The 27,741-nt window shown below is 37.7% G+C and overlaps 1 protein-coding gene across 1 annotated transcript in view; it reads right to left on the bottom strand.

Annotated features, from left to right (window-relative positions):
* Positions 1–25,451, bottom strand: part of ppp2r5a (protein phosphatase 2, regulatory subunit B', alpha isoform) — a 106,124-nt gene extending 80,673 nt beyond the window's left edge. Inside the window, exon 1 of the mRNA XM_088625488.1 lies at positions 24,398–25,451. Coding sequence (XP_088481614.1) covers positions 24,398–24,545 — 148 coding nt within the window. The 5' untranslated portion in view covers positions 24,546–25,451. The remainder of the gene's footprint in view (positions 1–24,397) is intronic.
* Positions 25,452–27,741: the final 2,290 nt, after the last annotated feature.

Raw genomic sequence — 27,741 nt, 5'->3', positions numbered from 1 at the left:
CAATGGGTCAAACTGTCTTGCTGAGCATATGTGACCGGGCAATTTATCACAGGGATGAACTGTCACCAGGTGACATGATCACAGGGACCAGATCTCTGAAGAACTGGAAGTGAAGAATCCCTTTACTAGACATAACACAGCAAGAGACCCTCTGTGGTGACACAACCCAGTCTAATCACAGCAGGTGAAAACTCCTGCATTCCTAAAAAAGCAACCAGGGAAAAAGCCCAGTACAGTACAGCATACCAGGAGAATCATAATCTGCAGTCCTGCTGAGTGCACTGCCAAGGGCCTTCCAGCTTCATTAAAGAAACACAGGGGGTTCCTTATTAAACACTTCAGGTCCACATTGAGACGATGGGATATTCTTTAATGGCCTTATTGAATTAACCTCTCACTTGTTTGAGTAAAACCTTTATTTTTACTGCATTCTACAGTAATGATCCAATTACCACAATCAGCCCTAGTGAAAACATGCCAGCAGGACTAAGACGACTCAAGCAGTTATTAAGATCGTTACTAAAGCCTTGGATATCGCTCAATAAGAAACCACAGAGGCTTTGGGGAAAGTGAGGTTGAATACTATAATGAAAATAATCCTTTATGAGAAAATCAAGTGTAACAGCAGAGGTTTGCTTTTTTAAACCATGTTGTTCTGCTTTAAACCTGAAGAAACACATGAGCATGAGATTAATAACTAGACTTAAAGTCTTGTATTCTAGTCTAGAAGGAAAGTCAATATTTTAACTTTTTCACTCATAAATATGTGCAGTTTAAGCATTCTAATTTTGATTTAAAATATTGACATATTTCATAAATATGTCGATAGTATAAGTATTCACATCCTTTGTTATGGATGTAGATTAAATCACCTGCACAAAACAGGTGCCTCTGTACAAAAATAAGGGCCACAGAAGTTTCTGTAAATTCCTATAGTCAATTAGTAATTTCAAAGCAAAGTATAAGCCATTAAGACCAAGAACCCTTAAACTTGAGAACAGAGCAGTAGAAAGGAACAGATCAGGAGAGGGGTATAAAAAGTTTCAAAAGCACTGAATATGTTCATCATGTTGAAAACCTCTACTAAACTGAATGAGTACTGTAACCACCCATGGCCTAGATCAAGCCGTCCCTTCAAACTTGAAGAATATTACAAAGAAGCTAGGCAAGGAAGAAACTGGTAAGAGTTGCCACCATGAGACTAACGGCGACTTTGAAAGTCATGGTAGAGTGGGAAACCCAACTGAAATTTGCAATAATATGCAAAAAATCATTTAAATGACTTTCTGTCGTCATACAAGACATTTGTAACCTTTCTTTCGTTATGACTGGCACAAATTCAGAATAGCACATAACCTAGTCCACACCACCCATACTGCCGAACAGGCTCGTGGAAGCATTATGCTCTAGTTCTGCTTCTCATCAGTAGGGTCTGGTAACAGTGTCAAGCCTGAGGAAAAATTGATGGAAAATATTAGTGGAAAACCTACTTCAGACCTAAAAATGGTTCAAAACTTCAACTTTTAATAGGACAATGACCCAATGCACAAGCCCTACGCTACACTTAAGTGGCTTAAAAAGACTAAAGTAAATGTCCTTAAGTGAACCAGTCAAAGTATTGACTCAAATTTAATAGAATACTATGGCAATACTTGAATAGTGCTGTCAATCAACAATCCCCTAACAACCTGACGGACCTCGGACCGGTTTTCGAAGAACAATTAAACATAAGTGTACCATCCAGGTGTGCACAGTTAGTAGAATTTTTTTTAACTAAATGTAATACTGTAGGTGCAAATTCTGCATGAGGTGCTTCCACCAAGTATCAGGGGAAAGAACACTGATTCAATCAATACATTTTGATTTGGATTTATGTCTGCTAACCTTTCACCACAGAAGTGTTCAGTTTGAGTGCTCAAATCATTATTAATCAAAAAGCACAGGAGGGAGAAGGACACAAGAATTCAACAGTGCAGATAAAAATCCTGTAATTCATGGAGCAGATTACTGCACTCGGACACAGTAGTGGGAATCGGCAGCAGTCATGTGCCAGCTTTGTACAGAAGCTTAAGAAAGAAATGATCACCTACACAGAATGAACCTAATTTCTCTCATTGGTGGCGATAATATGAAAGCCCTTATGTGTTCCCATGCTGAATTAATAATGTTATTTTATGGTCTCTAGTGATACTAAACCATGTTTGGCACTATAAGTCAGAAACATGCAAGTTAAAAATAAATTATCTTTTTGTCATTATATGCATTAGCCTTCTAATGTTCTACAACAAAGAGAAATTCTCTTTCTGTCCGACTGAATTTACCGCATGGCAGAGTGAGAGGCATAACAATAAAAACAGATAAGAAAATAAAAAATTTCCATTTTCATGCTGACATACAGTATAATCTCAGCTATTATAAAGGATTACAGTTTGGTAATACTTTTTTCCTCCGTTATCTCCCTCGATCCCCCAGAGTTCAATATTGCAGTTTAAGGGTCAAATGGCTACGTTTACACAAAAAAACAGTACATTCCTTCCTTTGTTTTTTGGTCACCCCAATCCCAATAAGATACTGCTCCTCTGGAAAAGCAACTTTGCACTGTTTTAGTACCCAAATTGTTAAAGATGATGTAAAAAGAACTGCTAATGAAAAGGAGTGCAATATTATTTTTTATTTTTTTCTGAATTAATGGCCATGTTAAAATCAAAAGATATGAAACTATCATTCAGCAAAGGCACACCACATGTGCTCACTGAGCAACAAGTAGAATTAAGCATTCAGCAAACGAACACTTCAGAGACCCTTAAACACCCTGGAAACACCTGCTTCACACTGGTGTGGACTTCAAGGCCGGCACTACAGCAACCAACATCAAATGCTTATGAGCTAATGAAAAAAAATTGAATAAATTTGACCTGCTTTTCATCATGACAGTTGTTTTGAAAGTGTAGTGCAGTAACAGATGTCTCATCAAATATTTTTCTTTTAATGGATGACAAAAGGTCAGCACAGTGGCACAGTGGTTAGCACTGAGGCCCAGGGTTCAGTTCCAGACCTGGGGTGCTATCTGTGTGTTTGGATGTTCTCCCTTTGTTTGTGTGAGTGTCCTCCAGGTGTTCTAGTTTTCACCCACAGTCCAAAGATATACTGGTAGTTTAACTGGATTCTGGGAAAACTGGCCCTGTTGTGTGAGTGAGCGTGTGTGTATGAGCCCTGTGATGGACTGGCGTCCCATCCCAGGTGTACCTCGCCTTGCAACTTTTGCATTTAGGGATAGGCTCTGGATCCCCTGCAGTCCTATATTGGATGAAGCGGTTAGAAAATGGATGGATGGATCACAAAAAATAAACTTATCTTCAAAAGGAACAGTTGAATGAATTGAATTTGTCATTATTACAAGTTATTTTCAGGAAAATGTAGCTTTTTTGTAGCTGTGATGTTGCAGATGCTGTCTTTTGGGATTTGGCTCAATTCTTCCTGCTCAAGGTAGAGAGTTATGTTAAAATATGGTGAGGCCTGCTGGTAAGAACCATGAAAAACGACCTTTTATTGAAAGAAGCCTCTCGTTTATGTACTGCTAAAAATAAATTGACCAGCAGGTCAGCGATTGTTCAGAAGGAATTATTGAGCATTCACCATAAGATAGGTTTCAAGTGTTGTATTTGAAACTAGCTTTCTGCTGATATTTTAGATGGTAGAGAAAAACCCACTGGTACCTCTGCCACGCCAACCAGGCATGTCACACCAGTACCACCTTTACCCAGAAAATCTCCTGTCCCATTCAAGAGTATCAGCTTCAACAACATGGCTGGACAGCTTTTTCCTTAGTCCCACTCCCCTTTGGGCAAAGTGCTTCCTGTTCCTGGTTTGAAAAGTACTTTCACATAGTTTCCACTTGTGCCCTCTGATTTGTGCTTCTCAGTTCATTCTGAAGCAGTCACCTGGATTGATTTTGTCGGTGCCTTTGAGTATATTCAATACCTGTATGAGGTCCCCTTGTAACGTATCTTTTCACTGGTATACAAGACCAATGTACCACACTTTGGCCAACAAATATTAAAAGGAGCTCAAGCCTAGCACTCCACAACAGCATAACTGTCGCATCCTCATCTTGTTCTAAAACCATCGTTATGCAAGTGGAAGGAGTAGCAGAAGGACATGTGTTGTCACACTGTGGCAACTCCAGAGGAGTAAGTCTTGATCGGCACAGTCCCATGCAGCACAGTTGCCATAATTTCTCTAAGTGAGGTTCTGTAGAGGCTAGACCTTCACACCTGGACAGTGTGCACAACAATTACCATATTGCTATGCACATTTGCGTCATGACTGCCGATATCTTTTAGAAAAAGGCTTCATTAAACCTTGTTTTTTTAGCAGTTTTTACCAGGCTTGACAGTCACCAGGTTGAACCACCTCATCACCAAACCAAATCTCTCACTAAAGAGTTGATTAAAGCACAATCCAGCAACAATCCAAGTCAAGTGTGTATAAGTCACAAACAATGAATTAGTCGAAATGACAGAAAAAACATTAATTTAACATTGGAAATTGTGTATTTGTTTTTTCTAAAAACATGCATGAAGTCTTATGTTCATTTTGCCATTCAATGTACATTTTAAACATTTTTTTATTCTTCTCCACAAGAAAAATCCTAAATTAGATACAATAAAGCATCACATTCCAACAGTTCTAATATCTTAGGATCGAGTGTTACTATGCAGTGTACGAGAAATAGCTTAACAAACAAAACTATCCCACTGCATCAAAAGACACAGAACAAAACACGTGATGTCTCTGCAGACACCCATCAAATGGGTGATTACTAAAAGAACAGGAATTCAGTCACGTATTTGCCGAAACTGTTCAAGAAACTCCAGGCAAGACGGGACGCAGCTGGCCTGTAGGAGAAACACATTTGTAACTGGGAAGCAAAACACATTTCCAGCTAACCCATCCTGTGTGCAACTTGGCAGAGAACAGCCTCTTACCACGAATCCGGACCTGCCACAGAGCACACTAACCAGGGCACGCACTTTCAAAGAGAACGAGCTCTACAGATTTCCTGAAGAAAGGCTGAGCTTAAACCAACAAAGCACAGCAATTTCCAATACTGTGCACATAAATAAGAATCTGAAAACTCCAAATAAAGCACTTACATATATTTTTAAATACATGCAAGTTAAAATGAAAATAAATGTGACTAGACATTCTCCCCCCGAATAATATGCACTACATGCTACGTTCTGGAGAGCTACTGCAGAACATGTTAAAATTCTCTTCTAGGTCCTGAGGCGATTTAACTCCACTAGATGTAGGCGTAGGATTCCAAAATGCTAAAAAATAACTACTCATTATTATATTGCAAAATGGAGAATTAAAAGGCACTTTTAAAAGTCTACTAAGCTTCATTATCAAGACCATGACTGCTGTTTACTGCAATCAGCTCAGCTATGAAATCAAAGTTTAATAACATCCACAAGTGTGCTTAGATACCCCAAATCTCCTTTTCTTCTGCTAGAAAGACATCACCAAATTTTAGAACTTGCACAGTCTCAGTCAGGGAACACTATATAATTAGTATCCTTTGCTTGCTGGTCAAGCATAATTCATGAAAATGCACGGCTGTTAAGGGATTTGAGATCAAACAAGCCTTGATTCTGTATGACATTGTGTGAATCTCCCCATTCCACTGGCATACAGAGTTGATGGGACTAAGCCAAACAGTCTGTTACTCACTGCCTATATAAGGGTGAGTCACTGACAACTCCCAGTTATAACTCTGTAGAAATGCATCCACCAAACACTGCCTTTTTCATAGTATGTGCATCAACTTAATATTGATCAGTATCAATATAATGTCAATATCATTACAACTGTGGTAACCCTTCTCAAAATTAAAGCTTCTCTAACTAAACAGCAGAGAAAAAGATTTTAAGCTCCAGGACATTCTACTGTGTTAAAAGAAAGCAATACACTATTTTATAAAAACAAAATTAACACTTAGGTCTTTAGCCCTTTCTAAGACATGTTCAGAGATACAAGCTATTTTGTGTAGCATACATCACAACAGGGTATGTGCAAAAGCACAGCAATGTGCGTTATGAAAATAAGTTTCATTTTAACTCCACAATTCAGTAAATGAACTGAATCACAATAAGGACAGTGAGCTCACGAAAAAGCGGGACTCAAAATGGTCAACCAAAAGCAAGATTCAAGTACAGATTCTCCTCCTCCTTTAAACAGCTACACATTTTCTGGAATTTAGTTATGATGATAATAATGTTGTTTTTTATCATCTAAATATTTTTTTCCTGAAAACCCTTTGTATGAGACGTCTCGTATTTACTTGCAAATTGGTGGTGATTAAGAACTTTAATTAATGTTTTACGGACACATGAAATTAACTATGCTTGAGTGGCTTCTTCTTCTGAGCTTTATTTTTAATTATAAAAATGAAGACCCATGTGAGAGGAGTGAGAATGAAGGAATCGTACTTTGGCACTATGACAATACCTAACACAATCTGAAAAGATAGGGCTACGTTCAGCAATTTTCCTTTGTACAGTCAAGACACATTCATGTCATCCTGCCCGTTATGGAAAAGGGCACCTGTCTCTTTTCCTTGGGGCTACACATTCATTAAAGTTTGTCCATCAAACATACAAGCCAAGAACCAGAGCAAAACAAGGACATGAGCAATCAGAACTTGGATCAAACAGCACTCCTATCCCCTCGTGCTGGTTAGAAAGGAACTGTAGTCTCGTGTAAAATCCACCTTAGTCTGTGTGAGGCAGTAGGTGTAGATAATCAAAAATGAAATGAATTGGAATGAAATACTTGGGTTATTATAACTCTCAGCTGGCCTTCTGAAAGTATTTTTTCAACTTGTAAATATCATACAATTTTTAAAAGGTTTAGTGCTGAAACGCTCTCCCAGTTTGTGCTAAAACTTACCACTAACAATTTATTCTAAGAGGGAATGGGGCTCCACATCTGAAGTTCATTTCCCTTGCCTCAGGTGCTGTACATAATTTATTTGGGTCAAGTCAAGACAAATTACTAATTAAGTGTTAGATTAAAAGAAGACATGGAAATTGCTTCAGATTAAACTGAGCCCTCACTCTAAGGAGCTCCATTACCTGGAGAATTCCTGGACTCCGTTAAATAAGCCTGCCTGTGGAAATCGTATTCAAAACCTCTCCTTGTCACACAACTATGCTACACAATACTACACAACCTCAACATGCTTCACAGATAGAAGATGAGAATAAAATCAGTCTTTCCGCAGTAAAGCAGGCTTTTTGAAACGGGAATTAAATGGAATAAATCTTACTGTAGCTAACAGGATTGTACACTTCTTAACACTTTTTCTATCAATCAGAACTTTTAAAATATTCTAAGATATAAGGCAGTAAAAATATTCCTTTAAATAGGGACATTGTTTATAACTCAGACATTTTCAAGCATTTTACACCAGAAAAAAGTTTGCTCTTCATTTTAATTAATTATATAATTTTGAAGGTGCGGATCTAGGAGGAGACAATATTGATACAGATGGAAAGACTGCAGAACAAGCCACTGGACAACAAGCTGCAAAGCATCTTTCTCTTTGGTTTGCCTGCTGTGATGAACCCGTAGTAATAGTGACTTTCTCTTCAGTGCACCCACATTCACTACAGCGTTTTTTTGTGGCAGATCTGACTAATACATTCAAATCAATGCCGTTTGGCTTGTCTGAATCTCTTCTCTAAGTCTGTGTAGCAGCTTCAGACGTTCTGCAATTTCAGATGTTTTAACTTGCCACAATGACAGGATGGAAACTATTACTACTGCTTTGAGATCTGCACCTACTTAGCATTGCAATCACAAAAGTGAGATAAGCAGGGTCATAATCAATTAACTGTGATCTTTTGGAATACCTGATGTCTCAAATCCATTACCTGCAAACACCTTTGGATATTTTACACTGTAAAATATCAATTTTGGATCCTATTACTACTTACTTTTGGAGTACACTGAAACCTTCATAGTTTTAAAGCTATCAAAGCCATAATAGTATGACTTTTAATAAGTTTTATCCAAAAGAACATGAAACCATCTATATAGTACATCTACTGCAGATACTCCACATACGTTTTTCAATAAAACAACAAAACAGGTCATTTTACATTAATTAGTTTTTATTAATGCGTTTCTCAAAAGTTCCAGAATGCAGAACCCCAAACAGATTAAATCAGTTAAACGTTATCTGAACTTGATTTAAATCTGTTAAATTTGAAATTAATTTGACAGATTTATTGAGAAAAAAATAGAGGCAAAAATCTGACAACAACAGAACTGTAAATAGGCATGTGTGATTTCGTCATTCTGGTTGCTAATTAAGCCTGATTACCAAGCCACTTCACAGGTTCTCACAAGAATGACAACATGGTACTGCTGATGTACAGATGTCAGCGGGAGCAATCTTAAAATTCAGTGTATACATTTTTTTAAACTTTTTCTGGAAAAAACTTAAACAAAAAAAAAATACCAGGGGAAATCCTAGAAAGCCAGTCAGTGTTTTACGTGACATACAGTAAACTATAGAACTATTCTGAATGCGTCTCCCAAATGAGCTCTAAGCACATGCATGGAATTCAAATATTTCCACTATGTTTACATGGTAACTGCAATAGTACTGGTTTTGCCAACAGAACATAAGACATCCAGCTAAAACATTCAAAATTGCTCAGACCTAATGCTAGAAGGCTAAAAAACACCACCTTTCTTATCTATAAGAGTTCTCCTTTATATTTCCACTCTCTTACTCTGCAATATTATTCTTTTTTTAAACCTATGGATTTCTCTCGAGTTTGGAATATGCGCTCACAATGTACAGAAAGACAGGGAAATTTACTGAACCTCCCTTCCACTCCATCAAGTCTTAATTCAAATTCCATACACACATCTTGAAAAACAGATTAAGAAAAGCAAGGCGTCTCTGTATAAGCTCCAATTCACACCTCAGCCAGTAACCGCAAGGAGCTGCTCGACCAACACAACTGTGTTACCTACAGCCCTGTAACACATGAAAAACCAGTCATGCCAGACCCACCGACAGATAAAAAAGGGCAACTTTTTTTAAGTTTCATTGACTGCCTCCGAATTTAAATTTAATTTGTTTGCATGCAGCAAAGACTTCATTCATGGGTGTTTGGTACAGACTCTACCATGCTATTGTTTTAGATTTCTTACAGAGGTCTGATCAGCAAAGCCTTGCAATGACAGGCGCCGTCCTTTGGTGCTTTAACTGTTACATGTCACATGTGCCGCAAGCAGACTCGAGGCCCTGCTGTTAACCTCAAAGCTCCGCTGGCCGTGGCGGGAAGTGGAAAGCGGGGATGGGCGTGGCGAAGAGAGTCTGTGCTACCCTCCTCCCGCCGAGGTGGCAGTAACTTCACCAGCAGAGGGCACGGGCCCATGGGCGCGACCTCACGGGCTTCGGCAACACCCCGCGGCAGAGCACCAGCAAAAAAAAAACTATAACCTTCAGAGCTTCACAGTTCACTGCTCAACCACAGAACAGCGCCAGCAGCATGAGAACAGAAATCTAAGAGCAGCAGAGCTTCCTAAATGAGCAACAGTTCAGTGCCTGCTGGCGTCCAGCTTGCTGTGTTTAGGCTAATTAACTTGTTTTCTTTCTGCAGAAGGCATGGATGATGCATAACCGGAAAAGTGGTAAGAGTTAAAGTACCTCAGGGAGTTAGTATTGAAGAGTCAGCCTCCATTTGCACTTTATTTCAGTACTCTACGTGATGATGGCCAAATGTTGTGGACAGTGTTGGGCCTAGCCTACAGCAAAAGCCACGTCGGGGAAAGTAAATATTTTGTAATTACAACTTCCTGATTGTGACAATGCTGAAATACATATAATCAGGCATGTCGGATAACGTTGTCAAATTACACATTTTTACTATGGTGCATTACAGAAATGTATGGTTTTTGTAGCAAAAAAGGGAGCGCAAAATGTTCCTCCATACATGTATAACGGATTGTATCTTCAAAAATAAAGGCAGTTAAAAGGAATACTTCAAAAAGCAATTTCCACCATTCCTGTCAGCATGCGATCATCTAAATACGAGCAGGCAGGAGAGACTTGGCAGATGTCTCTTAAATCATCTGGAAAGCAACATGATAACAGGGGTGTCTGCAGGGCACTGGGCCTTTCACAGTGTGATTTTCTGGTTATACAAAACAACATTGAAGAGTACAGCTTAGCCAAACAATAGAGCGTGTACGACCAAGCAAGAAACATCCTGTGACTGCAACAAGGGTCCCTGTGTACAGAACAAAACGGCGCCTTATCCTCGGTTTGAAAGCTTCAGACAGTGCTGCAGGGCCTCGTGCCAGAGACTCATGTGATCTCAAGACACCCTTCGCTAATTAGGTTTTGCCCTTTAAGTACACAGTCATGGGAACTGGCATTTCTTTTGTATAAAATACTACAGACAAAACCATATGCAGTAAGGAACCAAAAGGCTTTACTTCAAAAGCTCATTTATATGGTCAGATTTACCATGTTAGAAAGGCAATGTTAACCTCTTTCAAATTTTGACAGCCTTTTAAATTCTAGAAAAGAACAATTCTGACTTTCTGCCTTTGGTTATTGGTGTATTATGACCAGTAGTCTGTAGTGCATGCTAAACCCAAGGTATCCAGCAGGAAAAAAAAAAACAATGAACAGATGTGAGTACAAGCCAGTCAAATCCACACATTCCTACTCAGTCTATGTCCTGACTATTCAACACATGTAACAGCGCAGTGACTGGTGCACAAAAACATTGTAATTACAAAACCCTTTAGCCTACCATGTCACATATACACATATTTATACACCAAAGGAAACTGAGAATGCTTTGTGGAAAAAATGTAAGTATTAATGAAGTCACCACCTGTCCTGTTTCCATGTCCAGCTGTTAACAAGCCCTTGCAGCCATGTTTGTTTTTCTGGATGCATCAGCAGAAAGAGCACTGGATGGAGATCAAGTAGTACTGTGTTTGACTTGGTTATGGCTTGTGAAAAAGAGGACCAACATAAATAATACCAAAATTAAAATAAATCCCAACCTCTGACCATTTCCTTTTCAAATGTTTGCTTAACATTTATGTGTACCAAAGCTGTACCTGGGTTTAAAGGTCTAACCTGACCTTTAGGACCAAGGAAAACTAAGAAATAACAGGAATATCAACAAAGAATTTGATTTTACAGAATGTACAGTACAAAAGTTCCAGTTTACTAGCAGTGTCCTGCAGAGAAGAAATCTAAATCAAACTTTGTGAATTATGCAAAAGAAATACATTTTTAAGTTTAGTTAAACATTTACTACTGATGTCTATTGTGATGATCAATGGGGATTTCTTTCCTGAATAAATTGAGATTTTGTGAGGAAACAGTCATACAGTATTGAAGATTAATATAAGATGAATTAATCTAAAACAGTTATTTGTATATCAAGCTCTCTCCAATTACTACAGATCTCCTTGTACCTTGAAAATTCCAAAAATAAATTGTATCAAACCCTTCACGTTATTTAGCCTCCTTAAATGTGTTGTGTGACAAAAATAATTTTCACAGATCTTCACCATCTCCAAAAGTTAAGTTAAGTCACTGATCTACACAAAATACTCTACAATGTCAGTGGAATAAAAGTTCTGGTAATATTTTATATGCATTTTAAAAGAACTCTGAAATGTTTTGATTTGATAAGTATTCACCCACTTTTCTATGACACTCCAAATTGAACCCAGGTGTGCCTAATTTCTTTTTAAGATAACTCCAAAAAATTTACTGGACTGTGGTCTGTTCAATTGGCTATCATGATTTCATCAGTAATACACCTCTCTATATAAGAATGTAACCTCTCTGACTGTGCACGTCAGAGTAAAAACACTGCTGTGAAGACCAAGAAGGAGTATGAAAGCATATCTAGAGTACTGAAAGTTCTAAGGAGCCCAACGAGGTCTTTCATCAAGCAAGGAAAATAAAACAGTAACACTCAGACTCTTGCTAGAGCAGGCCGTCCTCCCAAACTGAGCAACTGGGCAAGAAGGACCTTGGTCAGAGAAGTGACCAAGAACACAATGACCACCATGACAGGACCGCAGAGATCTATGGCTGAGATGTAAGAGCCTGTCCTGAGGACAGCATTCTCTGTAGCACCACACAGATTTAGCCTCTATGGAAGAGTGGCTTGACAGAGGCCACTCCTGAGAAAAATCCACATAATAGCATGCCTGGAGTTTGCAAAAAGGCAGAGACCCTGAGACCATGTGGCACAAGGTTCTCAAATCTAACGAAGCCAATATTGAGCTCTTCGCCCTGAATGCAAAGAGCTATGCATAGCGTAATCTGAACACCACCCCTATCATGAAGCATGGGGGTGGCTGCAACATTTTATGTGGATGTTTTTCATGAACTAGGACACTTTTTAGAAAAGAAGGAAAAATGTACGGCACCTAATACAGACAATTCCTTGAGGAAAGACTGCTTTAGACAACAAAGGACCTTAGACTGGACCAAAGATTCACACTCCAACTACAATGACTCCAAGCATGTAGCCAAAACAAAACAATACTTTCAATAGTTCAGGGGGGTGAAATCTTTCTCAAATACACTACAGCCAAAAATTCAGTGGAATGGTACTGTCTTAACATATACTGGTTCCTCTGTATACATGCCCTTTTAATAACACCGGTACATCTTACTGCCCCTGAAAGAGTTGAAAACCCCAGAACTATAATTTAAAAAAAAGATCACTGCAAAAATGAAAAATGTAGCTGTCTGAAAAAAAGATGTAGAATCTGTAGTTGACTACAGAATACAACTAAAATTGAATTTCTGACCACCTTTGACACTCATGGCTTAATTTCCCCAGCCCAAGGTCAAAATGTTTAAAACTATAAGCAAAGGCACTACTAGCCCCAATGTAATTAATATTAATATCTCGACAATGAGTCATTCATTTACCATCTTCACCAAATCCATCGCCATAGAACAACACTAACAGTAATCCCAATCAGTACAAAAATAACGTTGCTTGAAGCAAAGCCTGAAAAAACATCCACAGGAATCAAGGTACACAGATGTACTGTGCAGAAATGAACAAGTCCTGAGAAAACAGTTTGTAAGAGAATATTGCACATGTTGTCCAAAAGTGGCATTACATTTTTTTTAAATCTTTAAAACACCTATATCATACAACGTATTTCACTGTAACATGGACCCCTGGGGGTTTAATATATGTTTGAAACTCCACCAAAGCTAAACAACACCACCCCCTCGTCGAATGTAACCAAAAAGGCTTTGCAAGATTTCTCGTTTCTCTAGACGTCTGGAAATACAGTCAATCTGTCAAAACAGCCTGATAGCCCAGCTTTTAACACAAGAAGCTGACAGCTGACAGCATGTCCAGAACACCTGGAGACTGCATCGCTATCTTTCAACAGGCATGGCGCCCAAGGCCCTTCTGCTCACTCCACTTCTCACTTTTTCGGCAAAATCGATTTCAAGCCATGCCGTTTCAACAGTGGCTTATGGCAAGGCGTTTGGTTAAGATTATGTCAGTTCATTTTGACCACGTAACCTGCATAACCCTTTTCTCAGACGGCTACTGATGGTTTTTAAAGGACCTGTACTCGTTAAGATTCACAACATGCGAGGAAGCAGTTATAACCCATCCAATGTGGGGAAGAACTTAAAAAGGCACGCACAATGCTAGAACATAGTTAAATGCGTCATATTTAAATCAAAGGATGTTACTGTATGTTAAAATTGTATAATGCAGTAGTAAGAAGTAGTTAGAAGACCGTGTACACTTTTGGTAATAGAAAAAATACTGCTGCTTTGGAATCTGTTCAGAGAAGATACCAGATACTTTCTGGGACTTAAGGAGGTGTCCTACACTGACAGGCTGGAGGAACTTAACTTTTTTTAGTCTTGAACAGAGAAGAACCTGATCTAAGTATTCAAACTCCACAAGAGCTCTGACAAAGAAGACCCAGTGGATGTCTTCAGACTGAAACAAGAACCACAAGGCCAGAGTGGAAACTATTTGGAAGTGAATTTAAAACCAAGAACAGGAGGCACTGCTTTAGCAAGACGTCTGAGGGGGTGACAAACTACCCTGCTGATACCTTGGCTTCTACTTTCAAAAAGCAGCTGGATGAGATCCTGGGATCAATTGGCTACTAATAAGCAAACAGGCAAAATGAAATGAAATGTCTGTTGTGTGTAGCTTCTCATGTAATGTCTTATGCGCTTGTGTGTAATTTCTTATGTTTCTATGATGTGGTATTTTACAGTAATCTTAAAAAGGACAAAAGTCTACCCTGATAAGTGAAAAGATATATACGCTGCTTCTGAAAGAATGTTAAGTGTGATTAAGTAGAATTCATTTACAAAAAACACACAGAATTAACTGCTTTTACTGCACCAACATACTACTACAGTGGAACCATATGCATGAACAACATTAATTACATAAAATCAACATTTTAAATCATAAAGCAATAAGCCCCGTTTGCTTAGAAATTTCAGGAACACTGGGCCTAATGCGGTTTCTTTTAAGGGCTGGACTCAGTATCAGCAGGTATATATGACCAAGAACAACAGGGTGCTAAAGCAGAAGAAAAGTATATTTAAGGACTCAATAATGCATCTAGCAAACTAAGATAAAATATTCTAAATATGTGCCTTCATTTTTAGACAATTCAATGTCTTTCAATTCATTATGCGTTCAATATATACAGGTTTTTTATTATATACTGTACCTTACATAGCTCTATTTTTGTGGACACTCCACTCAACACGTTACAGGTAATACTCCCCTCTACCACCACCAATGGTAGACAAAGTACACCAGTAGCTCACCACACATTAGCTTACCAGAAGGGAGGAGAACAGAGTAATGAAGCCATATAGATGGGGATACAACTATCAACTATTAATAAAACTTGACATGCACTGAAGTGGCACTGTAAGTACAATATGGTCCAACCTAAGTGAAGTGAAAATGAATTGTCCCTCCCCACTCAAAACAGATAAACAGAGCGATTCTCTGTACTGCCTACCAGAAGATGTCTGCTGGATCATACTATGGTCTGTCAACCATCATTTTTAATGGCTTCTCTACGAAAAGGCAAATAACTGTCCTTAATTCTCTTCACTAGCAAAAAACAGGTGACAAAGAAGGCATTGTCTGGAAATTCTTTGGGTTCCTAGGTCTCTTATTCTGGCAAACGAATTGTAAACAACTTTAGTTCCAAATAAATTCTAAAAAATATATATACCTTAATAGAATGGGCTGTGTGGCTCTAAAGACATAATTCTGCAGAACTGCCTTACAAATTAATTATATTGTTATATATATATAAGAATTTAAGTTACCAAAATACCAGGTGAAAGTCAAAACATGTTCCATGTAAAGCAATGATTAAAAATGTCAAGCAATAAATATCATAGACTATACTGTGACCTGTTGCATTCCATTTATAAATATGTTGTAAAGACATGAAGGTCTTCACAGTCAAAGTCTTTTATTTTACTGTGTGTGATTAAGCTTGTTTACAGGGCGTTTTCCTATACGTGTTTTGAAGGGTCAGACAAGTGCAGGCATGTGGAGAGAGCTTTGCAGAATTCAACTGGTGTTCAGAAAATGTAGATATGCTTTTATCTGCAAGTGACTGAATGTATAAAATGTAGTGTGCATTTTTTCTGCCAGGTCTTAGACACTAATCCTAAACCTCATATACAGTATAATGTATGTGACAGTCATGGCCCAAGATTGGTGATCTACAATATAACTTACAAGAATTCCTCTAATTGTTTATTAGAAAGACAATGAGCTGTGCTTTTAGAGCTGAGATCATCCTTATCCTTGCGAGGAAAAAAATAGTAAAGATTTTTTTCCTTTGTCCTGTGAAGACCACCGGAAATTTTCTTCCACTTCCGAATTTTTTCTGTATTCAGTAATTATACCAGGCGAGTGATACAGTAGTAAAATATGCAAAAAGCTGCAGTATTTGAAGGATTCTAACCAAGACTCTGTCTCAGCTTGCAAAATCTCAAAGTAAGCGTTCTTTGTGACCTCAGAAAAGTAAAACTGTTGGAGTATGAAGTCTGTACACAGATTTGTCATTATAATACTGTATATGTGCAAACCTCAAAATAAATAAAGGGATTTCATGTTTCAGATGAGCAAACAAGCAAAGCTTCGTTTGTACAAATGACCTGTCGGTTGTTAAGAGGAAAACAAAACAAAACTTGAATACCACATTTGTCAAGGAAATAACGTGCTGTAGCTGCAATAATTGTGCTTTTTCTAATCGATTCTGACTTACTTAAAAAATAATCAGGACAGCAAGCTCTGTAATTCAGGATACGCACTTGCAACTTTGTTTTAATTTTTGTCTCTCTCTCTCTCTGAACCATCATACCCCTTGATTACTAGGACGAGCTCTGCTTATGTTAGCGTTTTGTAACCAAGGCAAGTGTACAACACGCCTGTCAGACTAACAGCACGCTGCATCAATCACTGGGTGTTCACACAGAAACTATTTCTAGTCAGCAATTGATGGAGAGACAGCACAATAGCAGCAGCCAGTCCCAAAAGTGAGCTTTCTTTAAACTACTTGGGCAAAAACAATCTTCTGTCCAGTTCTTATCACGGCTGTATAAAAAATACCCCCTAAAATGGAGACAAATGCTCCCAGTTTTTAAGCTCTTTTTTGCTCGATAAATACCTGCATTTATCAACAGTTTGTTTTAAATAGCTAGGGTTATATTAGGATTTTCTGACAGATTAAATTCCACAGGTTAAAGTTTGTGAACGTATTAATACTTAATACTTATTAATATTAATACTTATTAATATTAATACTTGCATACCAAAAATATCTTATAATGTTATGGCTTAGATTTTAGCAGTACGACCCAAATAATGACATACATTTCATTATTTACACTTCAGCTTACCAATTTGTTTACAACTTCTATGACACGTTCCTGGAGTATGGTAATGAAAAGCTTTAACAATTTCCATTATGCTTGTCTAGACACTATGACAAATGACAAAACGTTAATGGACGCTCCAGAATCATGTCATCTCTATTCTGCTAAGTCATTCATTAAAAAAGATCCTTTAGGTTTTCTGGGGGTGGGCTAGTCGATAACGCTTTTTCAACTACAATTTAAAGATTCTTTCTTTTGATTTCCCATGTCACTGCTAACTTTCAGCATTGGTGATTTAGTGAGCTGCTATTAACCGTAATCAACTCCACTTTTGAAGACTATTAAGAACTGCTTTTACTTTTTTTGGACAATCACAATGTGCTCAAAAATGCTGGATTATGAGATATACAAAAAGAATACCTTCATGCAGAAATAACAGTATATTCAGAATAAGGACACTAAATCTTTCCCAAATCATGATACTGCGAACTCTTATGACAAAAGTTTACAGCATAGAAGTGGAGCAGAGCTAAAGAAGGTCAGCATTTATTACTGTGGTTTTCGGTCTACCTTGGTCTTCTTGTAGTTTTCAACTCGCAAAGTGCTCAAAGTGCTCAGTTTACAGAAGAGGTAGATATCTCAGCGAGACCCATATAGATACACACAATTCTTATAACGGTCTCTCTATCATTAAATGGTTTTCCCTAACTGAGCCTTTTAAACTTTTTCTGAAGAGAAAGTTTCTGAGAGGAAAATTGTGTTGGCTCTTTATGAAAAGAGAAAAGGAGAGAAGAGGTTCAAGAATTTCAACTTTCTTTCTGTTCCCAACCAAATTTGAGACATGTTTCCTGTCCTGTACATCACTGAAATGCCTCTCATAAAAAAACATTACATTGAGTAATAAAACAAAATGGAAAATAAAGGCAGTGGGCTAACTCCTTCACTGGTAAATGGTATATGAAGTGATTTTCCATTTTGTCTGCTTTGCCTTGATTCTTTATCTGCTAGAAACAATACAAACAGTGCACCAGTTACAGTTTACTTGTACATTGCCTACTTTTTGTTTGTATATTGTCTTGATGCACTGTCTGCACTTTGTGTATTACACCTTTTTTAAACAATCGAGAGACATTCTGTAAGTAAGACTTCCATTGTACCAGTACCTGTACTGGTTACATATGGCAATAAAAGTTCAAAATTCAAGTTCAAGACCCTGAAATAGTAATCAACTACCTTGTTTAAAAAAACCTTGTCAGCATAAGGTTGTGCATTAAAAATACATATAAACTTATTAATTTCCTCTTTCCTCTTTTTCTTGATAACCCAAAAATACCCTACATCACACTTAACTGTTTCTGCTTATAACAACCAAGAAGAACTTTAATGTAAACCATTTCTTAAGTATTTCTATAAATGATCAAAGAAACCTCACACTGCAACTCTGGTCTCATATCTAATTACTAAAGCAATAGTCCTGACAGGACATGTCAAGATAAGAGACAAAGTCCATCCAAAAGGACTCAGTTTATTGTTCAACAGCAAAACACCCAGCATTTTTATGCTGTAGTTGAGTAAATGTTTTCCTGCAAGGAAGCGCTTTCTGATAATTCATTAATCACTGTCCCAAAAACAAGCTGAGCATATCATTCAAATGCTTGTCTGTTTAGAAATCTCAAAGTTCTTTTTACTGCATCCTATATATTTTGGGGGCAAATCTGTTGTTTCTGTGGTATAGGCAGCTTTGTTATTTTAATTTCTTCTTGTTTTGGACCATACTGTATATCATAATGAAATCACACATCTCTTGTGGTCTATTTCTTTTAAAGGGGAACTGCAAAGCTATTTTTGTATTTCAAGGTTAGAAAGAACTGGCATTGATGATTGCATTTCAAACCACAAGGAAAGTTAAATGTACACAGTAGCATGTAAAACCTCAAATTTCCATCACAAAACAGACTAGATTTCCAGATATGTGCAGTTCCATATTGTCGGCATTGTCTATGATTTAGAACGAGGCAAAAGAACTTCTGGTGACACGAAAAGGCCCTTTACAAGCAGGCTTGTGAATACATCTCTTTTCAATCCAATAGAAATATTGCTCTCGACTTTCGAGACGGTTTTGTCAACAGCTACTACTCACTTGTTAACTCTGCATTCAGATCACATTGGGACAGTGATTCTGCAGTGAAATGCCTGCTGCACAACCTGTACCTACTCACTCATACATCCCATTACTTTAATCATGACAGTGACTAGTGAGCAGTTGGGACTGCAGTACCCTTTTAAGGCTGCTATTGAAAGTTAATTTGAGTTCATGAGCTTTATTTATTCATATTAATATGTGAACACAACACAAAGGATCCTCATTAGGCAATCTTATCTGTGAAAACATCAAGATCCTATGGCAGCAAAACCATCCTGTTTGGTTTTAAAAGAGATTAAAAAATGTCAGGTTTAAAAAATATATATATATAATGTCACAGCTTCACTGACTTTATTCTACAACTGTACAAAATTAAACAGTAATACAATACAATATTACCAAGTATAAACAATGAAGTTTGATCCTGTTCATACATTGTACTACAAGATGGTTTTAATGCAGTAATGTAACAGTTATGATGTTATAACTGATTTTTGGTTTTAATTTATTTTGCAGCAAATCTATTTGCTTTTGCTTGGTGTGAATCTTTACAATTATTGACAGCTGTATTATGTTGTATTTTTTCAGAATTAGGACATGGTTCCTAGAAGTGGGTTTGGTTCAATGTAATTTGAATATACGTCTTGTGGAACCTTTAAAAGTGGTATTTGACCTTCAGTATATGCCCATGTCTCATTTTAATGGTTGTCGGTAAGTAAAAAAAAACAAGAAAAGATAAAACAATATCTAGTTTTATGTTTCTCTAGTAATTTTGTAGTTACACCTGGAGTGTAACTAACTGCATTGTCCTCTTACAGGCACTACAGGAAATGTACAATTCAATTAAAACCCAGCCATGTTAGACTTACGCTAGTTCAATTTCCTCTCCAACAACTGACCAAATGTACTACATATAATACAGTTAGTATGGCACTTAAACTTCACAAGACATCTTCCACAAACATTAGAGTTCAAAACTGGGTCAGTTCTCTTGCAGTAAATGCAAATCCATATCAGTGAACTGAAGTCTGCCAGCTGCATTTAACATGATAAGGAAATAAATATCTGCATTAAAATCCGTTAGGCATCTTACAATTATGTGACTGCTTTATGATAAGACATTTGCCTTGTAACAATGAAAGATTTTATCGCAGCACATGAACTGCTCTGCAAAGACAAACAAAAGACAAGAGACATGTTACAAAGAGTGGACAGCCTTGATTATCAGGTAAATAAAACCAGCCTGCAAATTAAAGGAAATGCAGTTGATTCTTACTGCACAGTGTGCAAAGATATGATGGGCTACTAACTACGATTCTTTATTTTCTCCAACCTCATGTGGACACTTCTCAAATTAGTCAGTCCATAATGTTCAGTTACAGTCTGCAGAAAGATTAAATAAGAGCAATAGCAAAACAGAGATGCGAGATTTTTTTTACTTTAAAAATTTGCAGAGGAAAATAAAGGACTAAAAGTTGTTTGTTTTCCCATTAGTCAAAATAAATATTTTATAGTTACTTATGTTTGAAAAGCAACCATGTATTTCTGCTACATTATTACACCTCAGGGGTGGCACAGTGACACAGTGGTGAGCATTTCTGCCTCGCAGCCCTGGGGCCTTGGGTTCAATTCCACGGGTGCTATGTGGAGTTTGTACGTTTTCCCTCCGTTGGCATGAGTTTTCTCTGGGTGCTCTGGTTTACTCAACTGGTAGGTTAACTGGCTTCTGGTAAAACTGGTCCTGGTACGACTGTGTATGTGTTTGTGTCTGTTGGTGTCCTGTCCGGGGTGTATCCTGCCTTGCACCCCATGCTTGCCTGGATAGCTCCCCAGCGACACTGAACTGGATAAAGAGGTTACAAGATGGATGGAATCACATTGTCACACATACGATTTTATGTGGCAAAAAAATGCATATGTATATGCAGTCTAGATGCATTTGTAAATACAAAACAAAATGAACTTTTCTCTTAGTCTTTCCTTTATCAAGAATGAAACAAAACCTAGGTAGCAGCAGCCAAATGTGTCACAGAGCAATCTACCAAAATTTGCAGGTGAATATCGAAGTTAAACAGCTATTAATTAATGCAATACAAACTAATTTTGTTTTAGCAACCCAAAGTGCTTCACATGACAAATACACTAAGCCAGAAGCATGAACCCATGTGAAAGTAACCATTTTCATTCAATGCCAAACACAGCAGTGCTAACATGGTTGCAAACTATAGCATTAAGGTGCTGTAAAGCACAAAACTAAGTGTGAAAAAACATCAAAAACTTCATTCTGTCTGAATCCCAGAGCACTGCAGTTGCAGTCAGTGATTATGATTATGCAGGATTTACAGCAGCTGCAAACAAGGAACTCCAATAACTGAATCAATTGTTAACTTGGTGTAATTACAGATCTTTATATCCCCAAATTTTACCACTCCACTTTGAGTTTCTCCCTGCAAAAACAGGGTAAATTAAAATATATTCCAAATCTTAAAGATTATTTACCACTGTGTCACTACTTGATCTACTGAATGGCACAGCAAACTTTATGACTACATTTCATTTTAGCACACATTTTGGAAATGTTTCCGTGGAACTATACTACAAAAAGCTGATTTTATATATATATATTGTACAACATTGTGAGGATCACAGATCATTTCCCTTTCATCAAATAGCTTCTGTATTAAATGCTATCTTGGTTCTACAATACATTGCTTTTTTATACATTTTCTGCCCTGTACCTGGATACTAACTATAAAAATATATTTTACAATTCTTAATCAGCTATATAAAGCCGACATTTAAAAGCCCAAAGCTCACAGTTTGCAGAATGCAAATGATAAAAATCTAGATGAAACTTCAAATTTTCCAAGTATAGTACACCTACTACATTGCATAGTCAATAGTATGACCACAAAGTACTATTAAAGATTAAACCTTCCGATAAATCATAGCAGTAATCACAGTTTGATGAAGAGCAGGGACAGATTTCTCACCATCTGACTTCACTATTTAATGTCAAACTCTTTTCAAATAGTCACTCTGCCCTAATCCAAGCACTGTTCGCATCAGTTTAATTATTTGTTTCTTTGTCGCTCTGACAGGGTCGGCTAAACCAAAATCCAATCAATCCTGTTACCAGACCTTTATGGCAAAGGTTGCCAGGCATCCTCGCAATTTGTTTAGCTTGGAAAAATGCACTTGACTGCAACTTAATTTACCATGTGCAAATGTTCTTGACCGAAGGTTGACACGCACAGGTACCAGAAAAATATCCAAAAATAAAACCACAGTCATACTGGACCTTATTTGCTGTCATGGTTTCACTTTCTCTCCAGATCTGTCTAAACCAGTATATTTTATCAGTTCGTATGTGTGCTCATACAGCCAGTCACACCTGTCACCACTGTAGTAGGCCTACATATCATGCAGAACCTAACAGGCTGGATCTGTAGGCAGGCCTGAGATGCAGGCATATGAAACCTCATATGAGAGAAAACCTGAACAGAAATATGACAAAGGAAGCCAATCGATTTTCAAAACCCAGAGAAGACAAGGATGTTATTGGTTTCCAGTTTGGTTTTGATTAACTATGACATTTCTCAACTAGCTATAGATAACCAATTAGTCCCCACACCACACACAACCTTTATTATAAACAACATATAAAACAGTATTGTTAAAAGAATAAAATAACAAACAGGACATTATTATGATGATGTAAATACATACTTGTTTACTTAAAAGGCCAACTTCACTGGTGTAGAACGACACAGGAGGAAAATATCAGTATTTCAATTTACTTTTAAAGTGTCCGAGAGCATCTGGTTGTTTTTATTTTGATTTCTTAGCAGAGGTGTTGTCTCAGATCAACACATTTTGGACAGCTATCATCTCCCCCCAACTCCATCCAATAATAAACATTACGTTTCCCATTTGTTTCGCTGCTTCCACTAAAAAACACTAACACAAAGGCAATAGTAAAAGACGCAAAACTGTAGCCCACATTTAAACTTCCCAATCTGAGATTTTTAAAAACCAATGCTTTATATTTAATGAGTAATAATCATGAACACACACCTGATAAAGAGAAATCTACAAAGCAATCCTATCCTTCATTAATGCTCACTTATCTTGAACGTGATTTTATACATTACTGTAGACAGATGCTAATTTTGTACCAACAAACACCTTTTACCAGTGATATAATCTTGTAGTTCCGTACTCATCCCTGAAATGCATTTCCTGACTCACCCTACATCTCACTGTAACTAAGCTTGCTTCAAACTTCAAACGCGCTCTTTTGCAAGAAAGCTAAATTATAGTAACACATTACTTGCATGTTAAAAACTACATCATGCATTCGAAGAAACATTCTGGGAAAACCGATTTAGACAAGGTGAATTTTGTTTATGAACAGTAAAGCAAATTGCTCTGTATGAGAAGCCCCAGACCACTATAATAATTGAAGCTTTCATATTTTACTTTTGGCTAATAAAATGAGTCGACTACTCCACTGGGAAATAAAATATAAATTCCTTGTTCGGTGGTTGCCTTTGAAATCACAGTTACGTAAAACAATGTAAAGCATGTCACTTGACGAGTCGTGTTAGGAGAGATTATCTACTTCACAGGAAGAGCTGAGCTGTGAATAGGTGCCGAGTACTGTATTCCTGCAAGAAAATACTGTATAGCAACTAGACTCGCGCAGCCAACCTGACAAGTCCAATTGTTGAACGTTTTAAATAACACGGTAAACGACAACGCACGTTTTCCAAATAAAAAGAATCAGTCACCACAAAGCACAGATTGAGGGAAAAATTAAGGCTCATCTTAATAGAATATCAACAAGACAGCAAATCGACCCAAAACGAAAACGAAAACAGTAGCTAAGACTATCGCTACCTTGGGCAAAATGTAATTCAGATACCGAGCCTTCAGCTCGATTATTGTACTACAGATGTTTAATTTCCCGTTAACTTCATATTGCGTGCTTACTTTTAAAAATGTACATCATAAAAGTAGCTTAATCTAGACATACTCTGTGGTTTTCATGAAGGATTCATTGCCTAAAATGTCCATATCGGAGAACCGTAAGCCGCACGTATTTTTGTAGCTGCAGTTCTCCTAGGCTTGGCTGCTAGGAATGGGCTAGACAGTTTGGCTTACTGCTTGCACTAAGCCACTCTTTCAAGTATTAAATCGGGATACGGCGTCAAGCGACCCCTGCTTCAGCGCAGAGGCTATTTCAGGCGCTTCTATCCTCTTACCTTTGAGCTGAGGCAGAGGCGAGAGCTCAATGAAGCTGCTCTGGGTTCGGAACTGGGACGATCCCTGCGATCGCTTCTGTTTCTGGGCTTTTCTCATCGATTTCCTAGTGAACCCATCTACTTTCTCCGCCGCAGAGATAGCCGACATGTTGATGCTGTTGCAGTTGCGCTCAATATTGTATCCACTTCAAGGTTACCACTTCAGCAGTCTTCCGCTCGATGAGGGAGCACAAAACTTAAAAGTCCGCTCCGATGTTGAAGAGAGAAGAATACTTCCTAAAATGAAATATTAAAACCATCCGTTGCTTAATCCTTGATCGGAATGTCCCATTAAGAACATCTTATTTAATAACGTAATTTCATAAACGCAGGGTTAGCTTTCCACGGCAAGAAAACGCACCAAACTCTTGACAGAACCGGATAATTAAACCTTATCAGTCCAGGTTTATATCAGTGACCTTTCCTTCTTTGAATCATAAAATGTACACAGCAAGTCCAAACCCCGGAGCATTATTCGCGTTAAATGGACAATCTACAGGTCGCTGAAGTTCAGCTTTAAAATTAATAGATTGATGGTAAATAAGTTTAAGAAAAAAATAAGCCAGTTCGTTTAAAACTGTGAATGGCAACCGCAAAAATGAAAAAAAATAAATTTTAAGATGATCGGTGATGTCAAAAAGACAATGTTCTCCTCCTGTAGAAATGCATCCAGTTTTTCTCTATAAAAATGCCGAGTGGGTCTGTTCTGCTCGCCGACTCGCAGCTGTTTGTTGGCACTGACGCGCTGCAGGAAGGCAGCCGGGCGGACTCCAGCTATCTCAGCAGCCGCGGCTCCAGCCCCACCATTCTCGCACAGACAGGCGTCCGTCTCTGCAGCAACACCTACAAAGGCACGGGCGCTTTCATAGAAACTTTCTGTTCGGCTTTATTGTTACGAGACTTCCTGCTTCCTTTCAACCCTTACTGCAAACAAAATAAAATTTCATAACTATAAAATGCTACAATGTACCCAGTCTGTATCCCCCCCCCGAACTCGCGCAACCATAAACAGGGTCCAGCCAATAGCAGCATATCAGCTTCTTTCGTCACACGAGTCGCAGATGACAGACTGGCATTCTCTCCAATGAAAAGTGGTGGACGAAGAAACCCCTCCTCCCTCCTCATATTCATCCAATGAGATTCATCAGGAAACTGGTTTCCTAGACAGACTTGGACAGGGAGGGCGGGCTTTGAGCGATGATGACCCTGCCAATGAAAAGTTACAGCAGTGGCTGCCTGGCCAATAGACGAGCAAAACATACTTGGGCTCTGAAGGCCGTGATCAGTCTTTTGACAGACGTACAGTCAATCCAGTCATAAGTAACAAACTTCTGATAGGCGGGGAATCTTTTAAATTCACAGGATTGGAAGTTAAAATGGTTGATGCGAGTGTGGTTTGCGTTGTTCATAAAGCCGAGTTGTGGAAATGTTGCTTGAGGTATTAACTCAGTTTTATTTTTTTCCATGAAAATCGCACTTAAAATACTGGTGTATTTTTAATTCTCTACCATTTTTTGAAAGAAGACATTTTTGTGATTGAATAAAAATCTCACTTTATAGCAGGAGTTCAAAAAAGTGATTTAGCTATGTGTGTCTCCAAGTATGTTCATATAATTAATTATATAATTATAATTATAATTCAGTGTATAATTAAGTATAAGTATAAACTGTGTACTGTAATGACAAAAGTCCCCCTGGACTCTTGAGTAGGCCAAAATGCACAGGTGTATCTGTGAAATAGTAACTCTGTTCTCTACAATAGGATACCCAGGCAAGTAGTCTCACTTCATTCACTTGGCATTAAATATTCCCTAAAATATTCCCTTTTTCTCCATTTTCTATTTAGGCGGAATACATCTTGCATACACTGCCCACAACTGTAAAATAACTGCAGAGTATTCCTGGGTTAGCTAGTTGGGCCTTTGATAAACTAAGGAGGTACTAACATGTTCCCCCAAAACAGAAATGACTTTGTTACTGATGCCAGTGACATGAGTATTCTTGCTGCTGTTTCCTAGACGACCCTCACACACTGCAAGGCAGCACAGGTTTAAATGAGGAGGAGTCTGGTTGTCAGATAGCATGATCCTAATGACCAACTGCTGATTCTTCTTATGCAGTTATTGCTGTGATGCCTGTCACACCATAATCAAACAATCTGTTTCCCTCTCTCTGCCTTGACTATTTTTTTAGTTTGAATAACTGCCAGCTTTTCTGTGTGTGTGGTGTGTTGCATAGGTTCCACTGACTTTAATTTCCTTGTGGTTTTCTTCACAGATTATCCTCATTCATAAAAGGTAATTATCTTTAAGCAACCAGTACACTTCATTTCCTTCTGCAGAGAATAATATAATAAAGTCATTGGTGAGGAGGTTGCACAGTAATATTTTCAAGGATATTATATCTAAGGAGGGCTTTGCATCTGTGTTAGTTAATGAAGGTATACCTGTGATATTTATTAGCTCTGAAAACGTCTGTTTAAAGCAGCAATCGGTAATTTCTTTTATCAAATATAGCTTCAATGCATTATAAATTAGGATGTTTCTCTATCTGAGCAAAGGAAATTGCCCTTTTTACTATTAAGAAATAAAACGTGCTACCAAGCAATTATATGATTGTTTACTTTAATGCACAGCATTGCAACATGGTTCTGTTCTTTACTGCTATTGTAATGACAGGATATTGTACACCTGTCCCAATAATCAGATAACCATTTTTGCATTTTAGACCTTTAATTAATGTGATGATTTGCACAGCTAATATTTTAACAATTTCTCCCTCCTATAACTATGTAGCAGAGTACTTAAAATATATTTTTTCTCAAATATAAGAACAATAAAAGTATATAATTGCTAGTTCAATATGAGTGACTCCTTCTCTGTCCATATAAGGTGTATAATGCACTAGCAAGGTCTTATTTATTCATTTTGTGTACATTTTTGGTTGCCACATTGCAGAAAAAGAAAAAAATGCTGCTCTGGAATCTGTCCAGAGAGGTGGAACAAAAATACAATCTGGGTTTTATGGGAATGTCCTACACTGCCAGGCTGAAGGAACTGAACCTTTTCAGTCTTGAACAGAGAAGACTACAATGGGATTAGATATAAGTATTCGAAATTTCAAAGGCATTGACAAAGGCAACCCAACAACTTCATCCAAATAAGCAATGCAGCACGAACCAGAGGGCACAAGTAGAAACTAAACAGAAGTGCATTTAAAACTGAGAACAGGAGGCACTTATTTACACAAACATGTGTGAGAGTGTTGAACAAGCTACCCAGCCATGTTGTTGAAGCCAATACCCT

This window comes from Lepisosteus platostomus, chromosome 3 (genome assembly GCF_059453375.1).
Source record: "Lepisosteus platostomus isolate fLepPlt1 chromosome 3, fLepPlt1.hap1, whole genome shotgun sequence".
Classification (NCBI taxonomy): Eukaryota; Metazoa; Chordata; class Actinopteri; order Semionotiformes; family Lepisosteidae; genus Lepisosteus; species Lepisosteus platostomus.
This window is presented reverse-complemented; position numbering and strand designations above follow the sequence as displayed.